The sequence below is a fragment of the Oreochromis aureus genome, linkage group 19, assembly GCF_013358895.1.
Source record: "Oreochromis aureus strain Israel breed Guangdong linkage group 19, ZZ_aureus, whole genome shotgun sequence".
In the NCBI taxonomy this organism is placed as follows: domain Eukaryota; kingdom Metazoa; phylum Chordata; class Actinopteri; order Cichliformes; family Cichlidae; genus Oreochromis; species Oreochromis aureus.
Genome location: NC_052960.1, coordinates 21209382 through 21225221, shown reverse-complemented (window position 1 = coordinate 21225221; position 15840 = coordinate 21209382). Strand labels below are relative to the sequence as shown.

At 41.1% G+C, this 15840-nt stretch overlaps 1 protein-coding gene across 3 annotated transcripts in view; it reads right to left on the bottom strand.

Annotated features, from left to right (window-relative positions):
* The window catches only part of LOC116322310 (latent-transforming growth factor beta-binding protein 2), a 90854-nt gene that overhangs the window by 64607 nt on the left and 10407 nt on the right, over positions 1 to 15840 (bottom strand). For all 3 annotated transcript variants that reach the window (XM_039603441.1, XM_039603442.1, XM_039603443.1), the window contains exon 3: positions 8498 to 8768. In XM_039603441.1, the coding sequence (XP_039459375.1) occupies positions 8498 to 8768 (271 nt within the window). The remainder of the gene's footprint in view (positions 1 to 8497; positions 8769 to 15840) is intronic.

Here is a 15840-nt window from a genome sequence, read left to right as displayed (position 1 = left end):
TAGTATTGTTGTGTGTTAAAATTGCTCACATACAGCAATCTAGAATACATTTAGATGCGCATAGTAATAAGTGTAATGACAAATGGTTGATCAATCTTTACTATTTCACGGTGAGATGAATTTAACACGGCTTTTCTATCATGTGGACGGTTCACCTAAGGACAGGGTAGCCTCCATAGTTCTACTCTGGCATATTAATGTTAAAGCAAAGGGACCCCCTGCATCCTCCATTACCACATCAAGTCCTATAAAACCACAACAGTTGACCTTAAGCCATACTCCAGAAAGCCCTGGGCCATTCACAAATTTAAAAAAAGCTCACCAGGGATTGAGCTTCAGGGTACATGTCAAGTTTGCAACATCAGCACAAAATACTGTATAAACAAGCAGAAAGCTGGTGAACCTGACTCCACACAATTTCACTCCCATGCCTGGAGACAAATCAGTCCTCTAGACATGCAGTCATATGCCTGGTTTAGAAGAGAGCCCTATTCAGAGGAGAGCCGCGCACACAACCTGTGGGAATTAACTTTTACCCCTTTACTATACTTTAACCATACTTCCTGTGTAGCTCTCCTTGTTTTTGGGAGCAGCCAAAAAAAGAGGATGATTCTATACAGTTCTTCTTTGAGTAGCAAAGCAGACTGCCAGGTGATACAGTCAGAAAACTTTCCCAGGCTGAGCCTTGGATATATGTTTCAGTCATAAGAAAACACTTATCTGATCAAAGTTATAAGTTTCAAGAGCAATATGTGATGTAAAGCTAATGTGGGATTTGGGCTGCTCTTAATTTATTATCCTCTCAACTCAGTCGTAGTAACAGAGACTTGCTGAGCGAATATCCACTCCTGCCTTTCTGCGTTTAAGCTCTTTGTCTCTCTTGCGTCTGATACCTGAAATTCCTCGGCGAGCATTGTGATCATTGCTCCTAAGAAAATCGGCGATAACAGCAAAACAATAATTCAGCGCAGGTGCAGAGTACACCTAGGGGATTTTGACAGGTCCCAGCAGCGCTGGTGGTGTGGTTTGTCTGGAGTGGGAGTGAAAGCAACCAGTGATCCATGATTAACATGGAAAACTCCCACTACAACCACAGTTTCCTCTGAGAAATGGCTGTGTGGCTATGTACAAAGCCTTGAGTCAACAAGCCACATAACCGCCAGCCCTATTAGTCACCAGGAAAATGGTGGGGCCGATATAAGCAGAGAACCTGTACGTATGACCAGAACACTGGGCGTTTTTCTTTTTCTTGTAGTAATACGAGTGAATTACTTGTGAGGAAATTCAAACAAAGAACAAGTGTTGATGACACAATGATCTAACTTCGTTTCATCCAGTACTTCCAATATTAGTGGCATTTAAACCCAAAGTTATATTTCCTACCTGACTGCATTGAATCATTTTTTGTGAAAACACTGAATCTGACAATACTGAACGACTTTATGTTGTACATTTTGAGCACATCATAGTGATTATTAATCAGATTTATTGTATTATATGTTTTATACTTATTCTAACAATGATAATAAATTTGATTAAATTACTATTAGCATTGTGGCTGCAATCATTCAATATAATCAGTGTGATCACTTTGCTTTTCAGTGAAGTGTGGTGGGGCTACGCCCACATTGTCTGCCTATGAACAAGAGCTTTTAGCGTTCACTGTAACAGTCAAATTATTCCACACCCCCTTCACTAATTTGCCACACTGACACTACACCATTCAGAACTGTTTGGACAGGGACAGGTTTCATAATTTTGACTCTGTGTGCCACCACAATCTAAAATTAAAGAATAAAACTCCTGCTACGCTATGTGGAGCACCACGGTGGTTTGGTGGATTCGCACTGTTGCCTTACTGCAAAGAGGTCCTGGGTTTACCTCCAACCATTTGGGCTTTCCGTGTCGTGTTTGTAGGTTCTCTCTGACTATTCCTGCTTCCGCATGCAGTCCAGCTACATGCATTTGGTGGGGTTTGGTTAATCTAAATTGGTGTGAATGTGAGAGCGAATGGTTGTCTGTCTCTCTTTATTAGACCCATGCAGAGTGTACTCTTGCCTTATGGCTGCTGGATAGGCCCTGCAATGGATAAGTGGAAAACGATGGATGACAATCAAATATCAACTGAAGTGTTGACTTTAATTTATGGGGCTGATTTTCTTCTCACATTAAACAGTAAACTTTGGACAAATAAAACTATAAACTCCACATCAGGTCTAGAAATCTGCCTTTTTTTCAATATCAGAAGACATTATTCTCGGCCAAAAACAAATTATAGGGCCTGTTTCTGGTGGGTTTCCATCCCACAGTTCAAATATATGTGAGGTTAATTGGTTTGTACGTTTCTAAAAGGGTTCACATTGTACGATGTCACTGCACTGTGTAAAACTGAGGTTCAAGTATAATCTCAGTAAGGTACAAACCACCATGTTACAGAAGGGTTAACTAGCAGTACCATCATGGGCACCACCATGTATCACTATAGGTAGAATAATGTACTTTCTTTTGCTGAAAGTGTGTCATTTATTTGCTAGTGTGAAAGTCTTCAGACCTGAAGTCTAGTCTAAACATAACGGCTTGAATTCTATGTGGTATGAATTGCAGCTTTGTTATCTATGTAGCTGCCGACACTGGCCCCGAGTCAGATCATGTAACAGACCAGAGAGAGATGACCTTTAGAGGGGTAACCTGCATGCAGCATACATCCTGCTCTACCCAGCTCTGTTTCCTGCAGAGAACTGATGTCAGAGGACGGCAAGGCAGTGGAGATTATATGAAGGACTCATAGGTGGTGGTGGTGAATACGCCCTTTACACATGGTCACCACTGGCCCTGACCTTCATACTAGGGGCCAACTGTGATCTACAGGACCTCATGCTGACATCCCACCACAGACATTACAAGAAACACTGAACTGCATTTGTTCTACAGGTCAGAGGAGGAAGCAGTTATTGGCTTGCCAGTTACATATACGATGTGCTGAGTTTTACGTTTTATGGTTAATCCCACAAAACAGGCAGTTAGGACATTTGGGACAAAACTGAAGAGGTCGGAGGAGAGGCTTAAGACTGAAGACAGGAATACAGAAGGAGGGAGTATGACAAGGAATTGTGCTTCCCAGAATCCCACAGCAAAGGAGGCTCCTCATATGTTTTGTCCATCCCACCAAGACCTTTATTTTATGCTGCCAAGCATAAATTCATTCAGTGGGGGTATTCATGGTGCACTTTATTCTCAGCCCCCCCCACAAAAAAAGGCAGACAACCAAAGAAACAGTTTTTCTTGATGGAAGAATTTATCCCCATGGATGAGGTCATTTCTAATAAATAAGTTGAAAAGAAGTTAAAAAATATGTGATAAAAATAATTTAGATAAATTATTCATAGTCAAACCTAAATCAACATAAAGACACGTGGCCATGAATAGAAGGTGAGGGTCTTAACTGAAGAGAAGACATGTGAAAGGTTTTAAAATATTCCACATTTTTTGGCAGATTTGATTTATTCTACTTCATAAATATTCAAAGAGGAGAAGGAAATGCAGAGAGATGAGGAGAAAATTCTAAGACCTTAACTTGGCTGGTCATGAGATCGGACAGATGCTGAGCTGCCGCACAAACAGTTAAGCTCTGTTGATAAGCACGCATTTGGCATACTGTATATGATGCTGGCTACCTGGCTGCCTGTACAGATGTAAAGACATTTGGCTTATTTGGCTTAGTTAGGCTGAACATCTGAATAGGTAACTGAATAAACAATTTTTACAAAATGAGCTAATAATGAGCTTAATTTTGTTTTTCTTCTAAACAAACTTAAAGAGTTTTTTTGAGGAGAAAAAAAGCTAGATGGAAGCTTAGAAATTAACAGAATACTGTGACTTGCAACAAGAAAACATAAAATTTTGCATGAAAAAAAAAACATACTTTTGACCCATGCATGAGCTTAGGAGAAGACTGTATTAAATTGATATGGATTAACAGGGATGTGTAATAGGAATGGACTGTACACTGAACCATCCTGGAAGACACAGGGCAAGCAGTTTCAAAAACCTGGCTATCACCATCCACCAGCCACATCAACAACAAAGTGGGATACAAGAGTGCAGAAGAGTAAAAGCAAGCCGAGGTGAGAGGAGCTTTGAAAGTTGGGAAGAAGTCACTGCAGCTCTGTCAGATGAATCTGGTCCTTTTAAGAAAAAAAGGGTGATAAGTGTAAATTTTTTGGCCAGTTCTTAAAAGAAGTCTGACTGCAGAGTAGTCATACGTAGACTGTAAGATGAACTCCTGAGTCTTGCAACAATCCAGCTGCTTCACAAGGTGAGAATACCTCCAGAGTGATGTTTGACTCTTAACCTTGAGTAATATTACATTATAACATTATGATAAGGTATTTTGAATCCCAAAATAAATTATTTTGTGTTGTTTGCGCATAACAATGCTCAAGTGAAGCCTCAGTCACACCTGTCGGCGAACATCTGGAAACCTCCAGTCACTAAGGAAAAATGTGCATTCTCTGACCAGTTGCGAGTGATTGCTGGAGGTCGCTGCCAATTGCTGTAAAACCGGTACAACCCCATTCATACAGGCCTAGAGACTAATCAGTGACTCCCTGGCAACTAACCATCACTAGGGCAACGTCTGCATTACACAACTGGTTGGCAAGTGGTTGTTGTTGGTTGCTGGTAGTTGCTAGTAGTTTTCCCTGAAAACAAGTGTTGGTTGCAGCAGTAAGGCAAAACTTTTACTGTGAAGTTCTTCATTTCTACAGCTTGAAAAGTACATGCAGACAAGTCTGTGTCTTCCATGCAATCTCCTAGTGACCAGAGTAATCACAAGCGCACCTTCTTTCCAGCTAGCAACTACTCACCAACTGGGTGGGGAATGCATTTTTTTTCCCTAGACAGGAAGTTGGCAGGAGTTCACCAGCTACACTCTAGGCCTGTGTGTCTGAGGCCTAAGTAATTTCATATTTTCTTATTTATTATATAACACAATTAAAAACATAAATGGAAAACCAAAGAAAATAAATATTTTAGTCAAGTGTTGACATCCTAATTTCTTTCATGCAATGGCAATTTGAAAGATGATGTTGCAACATTCTCTATTTGGTTACTGAGTAAATAGTTAAGTAAAAACACTCTGTAACAAACTTACCAAACCACAATATGAATTTCGGTTACTCAGTGCCTAATCAAAAAAAGCCTGAGTCCAGACGCAGAAGTTTTGCTGGCCTGCCGAAAACTAAGGAAAGTATCAGATTCTCAGAGATGTTGACAAACCTCAGCCGCAGACACTACACTTTCCCTGTCTGCCGCCTCCTGACATTTGCGCACAGTTGGGCTTCAAAGCTGAGTATTGACTGGACAGTGAAAAGGCCAAGCAACGTGTCTGGACAGAAGAATTACAACAGATCCGACTACAGTATATCCTGGAACTTCATGTTACCTTGTTGACTTTTTCTCTTGTTATCATTGTTTTTGTTCTTTCCCTCCTTGTTTGACTCATTCCTTTTCTACACTATTTCTTACTCTTGGCGCCACTTGACAGGCAGGGTTAGTAACAGGGTGCTGCTGACATAACAAGCCAACCCTGCTCCAAGTAAGACATATATAGTACCTCACACCTTTTGTAGTAGAAAAATTACAGGAGACTGGCTGGATGCTGCATGCACCGGGAAGCTGCTATCTCAGTATATAAGTGAGGGCAAGGCCAGCATGATCTATCTCAGCCTGAGCATCTGTCCTCCCCACTCCAGTCTTCTTACTCTTTCATTGAGCCTTGGCACCAGTCTTTCTAGCTTACTCTCACTCTCTGTGACCTCACGTTGCTCACGCTTTCCTGGCTTTGAAAACAGTGGAACCTCAGCCTGATATATGAAACCGAGACTTGCATCCACCACTTCTCCAGAGGGAGCACTGTTCCACCCCTGAAAGATCATTCTAGGCTGACAATGCAGAAAACCTGCAACAGTTCACAAGGGCTAAGCTTTAAATGTGAATCATACAAGCACTCAAATAGCTTCCTGGAAGTGTTCAGAGTCAAGTATTCTAATAACTATTTGATTAATGTTTAAATGAAGACATTTTACAATCTTGGCCGAAGCGTTTATCCTGTTCAGAAAATGACAGAGAAATATGTTGGTCACAACAACTAATGCTTGGAAATTTGGAAACTTAATAGCACTTCTTACAAGCAGTTAGTCAGCTTCGGCAGAAACACGACAGTGAAAAAGTCATAGCTGGGGTATTCGTGATTCAGAAACACTGTCGGCTTCGAACAATGTTGAACCTGCAGCCGAGTCTCACTATTTATCCCAGATCAGTGAGTCAGGACGCAAATATGTCCTGTGAGTCAAGAACAAAGCAAACATATGCATAGCAACTGTGCAATCTTCAGAAGTCTTGTATTGATTAAAAGATTTACTATGACTTCAAGATAATTGTTTTAGGAAGGAGGATGGGAAAAAAACTCTTTTATGAACCATCTGCCAAAACATTTCGTTGAGTTTTATTGTGCTACCACAAACACGTGCATAGTTCATCCAGCATAATTCCATAATACTAGCGAAAAAGCCCAAAAAGACACAAGACGCTGGCAATTAGCAAGAGGAGCGCCATAAATGTCAGACATAATTGAGAATTTTTCAGTGGGCTGGTGGAGAGAAATTACCCAAATGACAAATTGGCCAAAAAAGGAAATGATGACCTCAGTGCCCAAACGAATTATGGCACTTAAACTGACTTTGAGCGGATTAGAAAAGCACTGGGCCCAAGTCCAAAGTAGAGCACAATTTGACAAGATAAGTTTGAAGCTGTAAGCAATAAAAATCCATCAAAATATTCCCGGAAACAATTACTCCATTTCAACATCATTGACCAAAAATATGGCTCTAGTCATGGTAAAGTGATTAATCAAACCAAAAAGCTTTTTCCAACAAGATTGGAACTAAAACAGTCAGTCATCCAAGCCAAGAAACTATTAAGCCTGTCTGATTAGCAGTCTTTGGAGAATTTGCTGAATGCACTGTGAAAGAGGCCTTCATCTGAGCAATTATTAGCTGGATACATTATAGTCGCAAAGTTATTCCAATAAATCCAAGAACACACAGAACTGGTCAAAGCTTAAAGAAAGAAAAGAATCTCCTTGTACTATTTTAAGAGCAAATAGCATGGGTTAATACTTTTGTATCATACACCACGTTAGGTTTTCCTGCCTTTTACAGATTTAACTTAATACTTTTCAAAGCAAGTCAGAAAATTTATACTTGCTTTATTTGATATTTGTTCTACTTAGTGTGTATTAAGGATTTAACATATGAACCCAGTCATCTGGCTTGATTTATAACAATGGTAAACATATCCAGCACTAAAGTTGTTGGTAATGAACTGCTGTTTGTTCATGAGCCTTTAGATAAATTCTAATAGCACAATGTGTCGATTTTCTGTAAGCCTGTCTGTATGAGAGTAATTGTAGATAGAATAAATATCTGAAAAAAAAAGCAGGTTGAAATCTTACTCTTTATTTGCTCAGATTAGTTTTTTCACATTCTCAGCTCTCTGCTCAGTTCAGCTACGGTTCCTCTGCTGTTCTGCACAGCCAGCAACCTGCCCGGTTCTCCATGTGTCCATAATCTGCTCTGTCACGTCTCAATATTCCATCTGTGTCCCGTTCAGCCTCAAATAATTATTCGTCTTTTATCTAACTACAGTCTGCTAGCTGCTACATGAATGACAACAGGTGGCTGGTAACTGCTAATAGTAACACGGCTAACGTTAACATGTTAACACTAAAGATAACGGTTTAATACTTCAGTGTTGTTGATATGGTACCTTTACTGACCTCTGAAATCCCTCGTAAAGTGTTCAGTGTTATAAACATTAACGACTTCAGCTTTTCGTGAGCAGAGGAGCTTTGTGCATGTCTGTCTGTAGCAGTGCCGTGAAGTTGTGAGTAAGGTAGAAGATGCAAAGATGGCACTGTTGGCATCAATACTGCCGCAGGAGTATCTTAATAACCGAATATCATTTGTTTTGTGGGGGGATAACCAACCTACTAGCCACTGCATCACCGTGTCCCATGAATCACTGTCCTGAAGGGAAATAAACTAAAGTGACAAAATCATTTTTTGTGCCAGGCTTGCTTTTAAATTCCCTGTAACATGAGAGTTAGTCAGAGCTCATTCACAAGTCTCCAGTGGACAGTTATGAATTCACATTTTTTGGCTTTTCTCATTTTCAGCTTTTAAAAAAAAAAAAAAACTGATATAGAACATTTTACACTTTATTGCACTTTTCAGTAAATCTAATGAATGAAATAATAAGTTATTGCTAGTTTGTTAGCTGTTAGCTTGCAAACCATGAGTAGTACCTGCTGTATGTCATAACTTTTCCAGTGTGGCAGCCCTCAGTTTCTAGCTGAGAAAAGGCTTTAGTCTTCTGAGCACTGGCAAAGCTATGGGCTATTTCTGCCTAAAATAAGAAGAGTTAGGTAATCACTTACGCAGTGTGGGCTGGCTGTCTTGTAGTCGAAGGTCGTGTGGTCTTGGCCTTTGTGGTATCAATGGCGTCTCTTTCTGAGGGCCTTTTCTGTGATTGGTCTTTCTGGAAGGGGTTGGTGCCAGGTTGAACACGCCTCAGAGCGCCTCTATCGCGGATGTACACCTGTTCTGGAGCCACCTCTTCACAGCGGGCACCCTGGAAGCCTGAGCGACACACGCAGGTATGTGGCCGGCTGCATGAGCCACGGTTTTGGCAGGGGGGCTGACAGTCAGCTGAAGAGAGACCACAGATGGAGATCAAGTTATCAGCAGGTCAAGTCAAGGCATGTACCCCCTGTGTACGAAAGGGCAGAAACAGAAAAGGCTTTGCCTGAACACAAGGGTCGACTTTAAATTGATTTAATCGAGGGGCCATTAGTTTCACTTTTTAACCAAGTTGCTTCTATTCCTTCAGCAGAGCCCCGACCTAAGAGCCTGTAGGGGCTGTCAAGCACAATTTCTCTTATGTTTTAAACTAACCTGTTTAGTCTAAATGTATATAATCACTTACATTAAATCCTTACCCAATTTCTCTCTGAGTTAAAGCCTTTAAGACAAGTTCATGGCTCTTTCCAGTGAAGCTGGTATTTCTTTAAACAGAACTTTCCTAAAAAGACCTTTTGTCTCTGATCTAGAGTCCAGTATGTGCGTTCGCTATAGCACAGCCAGTTCAAAAAGGTAATAAAAGAAAGCAGTCATAAAAAATGAGCAAATAGGAAAAACTGTACAGGAGGCCAACTGCAAATATCTGACACTTCATCAAAGAAATGTCTTGTAAAGCTGAAAAACAAACTAAATCTGATGGGGCTTACGGTACTTAAGAGATGAATGTGTGCATAATATTTATCAATAGTCTAAAAATACAAAGTACTGAGGTTATTTCATGGTCATGGAAAAATAATCTATGTCACTCTACAAGCCCACCCACATCCTCCAGACACTTCAAATACTGAAAAACACTGTGGCACGCAACTTAAAGGAATTCTGACTGATACTAATATTATACTGATATTTTGGGGTGGAACTTGAAACCAATTTTCAGCAATTAAAAATTTTTGATGCTTTAATATTTGAATGTTACAGTTTTATCAGGCAATTTTCTTGACATACATGCATACAGTACTGTGCAGGTCTCAAGCTATCCCGCTTTTCTTTATATTTTGCTACAAAAATACAAAATGGGTTCAGAGATTTTTAGAAACATGCAGACTTATAAATGGAAATACAGAGTCTGCACAATTCTAACAAGCTCAAAAGTCAATGTTTGGTATGACCACCTTAATTTTTCAACACAGCCTAAACTCTCTTATCCAAGCTTTCTTGCTAATTTTGTTTAAATAGTCTTCAGGAATAGTCCTCCAGACTTCATGAAGGACATTTAAAGGTCTCCTTTCAGTGTTGGCTGCATTTTGTTTCATTCTCTGTCATGACAATCGCACATTGCTTCAATAATGTTGAGGTTCAGGTTCTGGGAAGGCCAGTCCATGTTTTTCTATCCAGGTATACTTTTACAGCATTGGTACTGTGTTTGGGATCAGTGTCAAGCTGAAAACAGAAGCTGTTGCCCATCAGAAGCTCCACGACACAGCAGCCTCCACCATGTTTTACCAATGGCTGGAGACATTCCCTTCCTTAAGAACAGTGTTTGACAGCCACACTTCCACTGACACTATTTCTCATGAGCCTTCTTAAGGAAATGACTTTCAAATAGACTGTTCTTTTAGGCCTAATACTTCCTGTTTTGTCACTTGCCCAGTTTCCTCAGACTTTTTTAAGGGCACACTGCACACTGTGCCAAGACATGCCAGTCTTTGCTCCCATTTCTTTAGCCAAATTACCCTGAACTCTGGTCAAGACTCAGTCCTGTCTATTGCACATATGATGTATTAAACACAAACAAATCTGCAATAACTGCTTATTAGCTTTCCAGAAGTGTATTTCATGGACTCCTTAGCAACTTGCCGTAAAGATGCTACCACAATGATTTGCATACTCTGCTACATGTGCTACAGACAGCGCTCAGTGGAGGCAGCCCTGCTCAACCTTATGTGGTGATGTCAAAATTCATTTTCGAATTGCTCCACAAAGTTTTCATATTGACTGTACCGTACAATATTTATGTTGATACCAATATATCTGTGGTATACCAATATCGAGCAGCTCTAATTTACAGATAATAAGCTCTCAATCTCGGGATACGAATGTATGCAGTTGACGGCCCTCGAGGATTCATGACATTATCCTCAAACACTAAATCGAGCCACTGGTCTGTAGTGGCTAAAGCAAACAGCGGCGCTCTGTCAACATGGCTATGGAATGCTATTGACACAGATGCTGGAGTGGACACTGACAAATCACAGGCAGGAACGCAGCCACAGCTCTTGGCAGCGAGGAGCGCTGGCAGTCAGATGGACCCCACCGGGTGCGAACGGCGCCCTACCTGCTGCACACTTCCTGTTATTGCAATACTGGTATGACTTTGGACATTTTATGTTTCCTTTTAGTCTTGAGCGAAAGCACAAGAGGACCCCGAGGATGCTGTTTCTGATGACAGGAGATCAAACTGACAGGAGGAAACATGACAGCGCTGTGTCACACATTTACTTTCAAAGATAAGATATGAGTACCAAATCTGCGTTTGTAGCTCTGTATTTTGGTTTTCACATTAGAGCCCTTGAATAGTTAATTGAAAACCACTACATTATGCATCGTCAGGCTGTGGTATGATCAGAAATCCTAACAAATTGCGGCTTAAATATCAGACATTCACCGCTCTTTTCAGTTTCATGGTGGAGCACATTTTATTTAGACCACCTAATTCATTTCTTTTTAATTACTCTGAGGAAAATGTACACCCCATTTGATGAAGTGTACACATGGGAAGAAATGTGGTTGTAGATTTGTATGACTTGGTATGTGATCCGAATTTTCCATCATGGGATAAAACAGGGATTGTCTGAGCTCTACTTGGCAAGAATCAAAATACATCATCTAACTAAAGCACGGGCTGGCTGGATGCCACCGTCTTGTCCGGAGTCTGCTTAACCTCAAGTTTGTGGATGAAGCAGTGGATCAACTAGGCCACAGATTCCCGGGACATTATGCTGGAGGGACAAACTAGGTATAATCAAACTGTATTCTTCAAATAAGCTTTTAGAAACAAAATGACCAAAGTGCACGGAGAGAAAAATAACCGATTCACGGCTGGCTTACGATGAGATATGTTCAATCGCGTGACCCGTTTTCAGCTGCGAGGCGCATAATTGACACCAGACAAACAAATGCTGCCTGTGCTGACAGCAGCACAGGCAGGTCAGTGACTCTGGACCTGACATATGCCCCATACGAACCGCACATAGGCTGTGACGCCGTATCTGTGGGTATCTGTGTTGTCTCTGTGCCCTGCCTCTGGGCTGTTGAGCACATTGTCACAGTAATTGCTGCCGTCCAGATTTGTCTTGCACATCATTAAAACTAATTGCCTCGCATTCCATCCATTTCACAAATATGCGCAGCAATTATTACTTTGCGAGAGTAATAATAAAATGAGAATCCATTGGAAATAAAAGAGGAGAAATGGCAAACATTCCTGGCATTTGCCGCTTCAGCCTTAATTATGAGTGAGGCAGACGGGCCAAGTTTTTGGAGTTCGTGTCCACATCCAGTCATCTGAAAAGAGGAGGGCTGCTGGACGGGTATCGAAAGCTTTGATCGATGAGCGCAAACACGCTGATCCGCACACATGAGAAATGAACACGTGGAGGAAAAAATCTTTAGTCTTTAATGTCCAAGTGGCATCTTCAAGGAAGTGCTTGACAGCTACGGTTAAAGCAAATCTCCGTCCAAAATTCACTCATGCAGTGAAGAAACGCTTTTCTTTAAATTGCTTCATTTGGGAAAGTTCTTGTTTGCATAATAACTCCTCACCAATATAAAAGCAATGCCAGGGGTTTTACTGTTTATAGTTTCTTTATTGGGTTACAGTTACCTCATAACTTCAGGTTTGCATGTGCACGTAAGTCAGACAGATTCTTGTGCCTCTTCCTCTGGTCTCTCATTTCCAGCTCAGCGCTCGTTTCCAGCGCATTACAGTCCACCAGAGATTTGCCTTCCCTTCTCTCTGATTCAAAGTAACACAACCCATTAAATCTTTACAGTCCTTTCATTCTGCAAAGGGTGACCTGAAACCATATCTGACACAATACAAACTTGTAGAAAAATCTCCTCGCTTTTTACAGGTCAGAAGAGCAAGCAAGAGGTAACCTGACATTTCTGAAAATAATATTGGTATTGAAAGCCTAATCACAATAATCTCGGGAAGGACCCGCTACAGGCTGAGAGCATTATGCACCATTATGAGATTTAGAGGCTGAAAGCTGCTCTCTTAGTACAATATGATAAAGGCCTCGACTACAAACCCTGAATCTCAGAGGCAGGAAGTTGGAAAATAAGAATGAAAGTGGAATTTAAGCAACTTGCTGCAAGTTTGCAATCTCCGTCCACATGCATGCAATGTTAGCGAAGAGGCTCAAGATTCTGAAAGTCATTCAGAGCATCGCAGGCATGAGTAAAAATCTTGTGACTCAACATGTAGTGGGGTAAACCTCATGTGATGACAGCAGGAGGCTCTTTTTAGGAGTCACCACAGAACCTGACAGATCTCATGAAATAGGTCAAGTGTTCAGGATTGCGGGGGGCCACGGTGAAGAGACAAGCTTCAAAAAATTCCGCTCATCTGGACTTGCTGTCCACTGAAGAAGTAAGAATTGGTCTATTGAGCAGTTAATACAATTGACCTTCAATGCTAACCATTTCAAGTCAGTGTTAATCTCTCCGCAACATGTGATTTCCACATGGCTGCTGGAGCGAGTGCCATCATTTCATGCTTTCCCCGAATGCTAACTTTGCTGTCTATACCCAAACTGCTGTTACTGTAACTTTGCAAGCCTTCATTAAATGCTCATAAACAAACATCTCTATTTTTATAATCAAAACCATAGGGGGAGTGCGCCTGACGCTGTGTGACTGATCCCATATTTTCTCTTTGTGGTGAAGCTTACAAGGGTAATATTTCACTAAATTAAGGTGCTTCTGTCATAGACGTGCAGTTACAGTCACAATGTGGCTTTTTTTCTTTGCTTGTTCGTTCCAGTACAGTAGTTAAAAGCTTTTCTTTTCCTAAATCTGTGTGTGTGTGGAAGGGGGGGGGGATTTGTTAACCTACATCTGACCCATGACAATGTATACATTACTTTTAGCCATGCTGCTGTGTGCCTCTGCCACGCCCCTCAATCTCCCACATTCAGTCCCTAATGGGCCACATGCTGGGCCAGTCTGTTGAGGATATCTGGATCTGGGGGGGGGGGCATGCAACAAGTAAAGCTGACTCTGTGAGACGTGGTGCTCTCCAAAAACCCACAAACCCCATCCTCGTGAGAGATCACAATCCCAACAACTTCCATATGGTCTTTAAGCAGGAGGGTGCTGTGATATATGGTTGGCTATGGGCTGTGGCCTCAGTGAGAGTGTGTGTGTGTCGGTGTGTGACTGAAGGAGAGCGGTGCTTGCTGTTAATGTTCATCTGTAAGTGTCACTCAAGCTCAGGCTTGCTTCTTGGGGTCGCTGAACGATCTACTTCAGCAGATGGACTTCTCGCAATATGATGTCACGAATAAAGTGTGGCGTGCTAATGAAGAAGCTTTGTGTGACTAATTGCGCTCTCCCTCTCGCCTCTCTATTTAATTCTTAGCAGCTTATGAACGATGATAAACAAAAGAGGCATTTTACAAGGAGATGTTTGGGTCCAGACACTGAACAGTACATAATTTTCACCACACTTTTGTCTGTGGTAGCAATTAGAAAAACATGTGGTGTAGGAGGCCAAAACAGGGCCCAATTGCAACCTACAAAGAGAAGCACCAGCTGGACTGGAGAAAACAGCAGTCCTGGTTTGGGAAGACAAACTGAGAGCAGGCTGTCCAGTGTCTATGTTAATGATGGGGTCTGGGACAGTGGGGTGTGTATTGATTACAGGAGCTGTCTAACAGGCCATAACTCTCTACAGGACTGCCAAAGGAGTGTCATGCCCCAGAAGTGTAAACTGTGCAACCCTCACAAATCCACACATATGACACATGACGTCAACAGAAACACAAGCATCCTAAAAACCTCTTCCTGTTTTTGTAAAACAAAGAATAGAGCTATGTTGGCCAGGATCTCACTGGTATTAGGTCTGTTGTCAGTTAAAATTCACTCCTTTAGAGTATTAATGAGTCTTTTTTTATTTTATTTGAATGACTAATCAGTGGAAACACAGTGTTTCTTTAGTGTGATTTTATTCCTGTATGATATTTATATTAGTCTTTATCTTCATCATATTGGTATATTACATACAATATGATACATATTGGGAACTAAATTCTTAGTGCTCTACATTAAGGGGATCCTGGAAATCCCATAGAAGCTTCACATTTACACATTTTCCTATCATCAGTAACTCTTCCGCTGCCAATAATAAATAAAATATTCTCATTTTGCACAAAATGGACAAACTAGGTCACTTACACATTACAGGAGCTCCTCAGACATGGAAGGCCATGCCGTGAAGCTCCCAGCACACAGTTTCTGTGCTGACGTTAATGCCTGAGTAGGTTTGGAGCTGCTCATGAGTCAGCAGAGCCTCTGTGACTTTTACGCTCTGTAACTTTAGATAGTCTGCAACTTGAATTGCTGTGGTTTAGAGTTGCTGTGAATGCTTCCACTTTGCAATAACACCACTTACAATTGATTGTGGAAAATATGTAGGAGGGAATGTCATGAACTGACTTGTTGCAACGGTGGCATTTCATTACAGTACCAGGCTTGAATTCAGAGAGCTCTTTAGAACGACCCATTCTTTCACAAGCATTTGTAAAGGCAGACTGCATGGCTAGGTGCTTGATTTTATTCAGGCACCTATTCAGTGAGATTGAAAACACCTGAATTCAAAGATTGAAAGGTGTGGCCCGGTACTTTTATCCATACAGTGTGTAGGTGGCATGTGTGGACAAGGGTACAAATCACAATAACACTAATGTGCAAGTCCAGATTCTTCATTTCAGCATATGTTTCCTCAAACAGACCAAAGATTTGATTTGATATGTCTTAATATGTCTAAGTATTGGGAGTCACAGACTTTTAAAAAATAGAAAGTGATGCAACAAATGTGCTGAAGTAAAGATGGCGGACCTACATTTCGGGGAACTGTTTTGGAGGTCAGAATACACGTGTATGTACTTGTTTCTTTGCCAGCTGCTTCCCACATGTT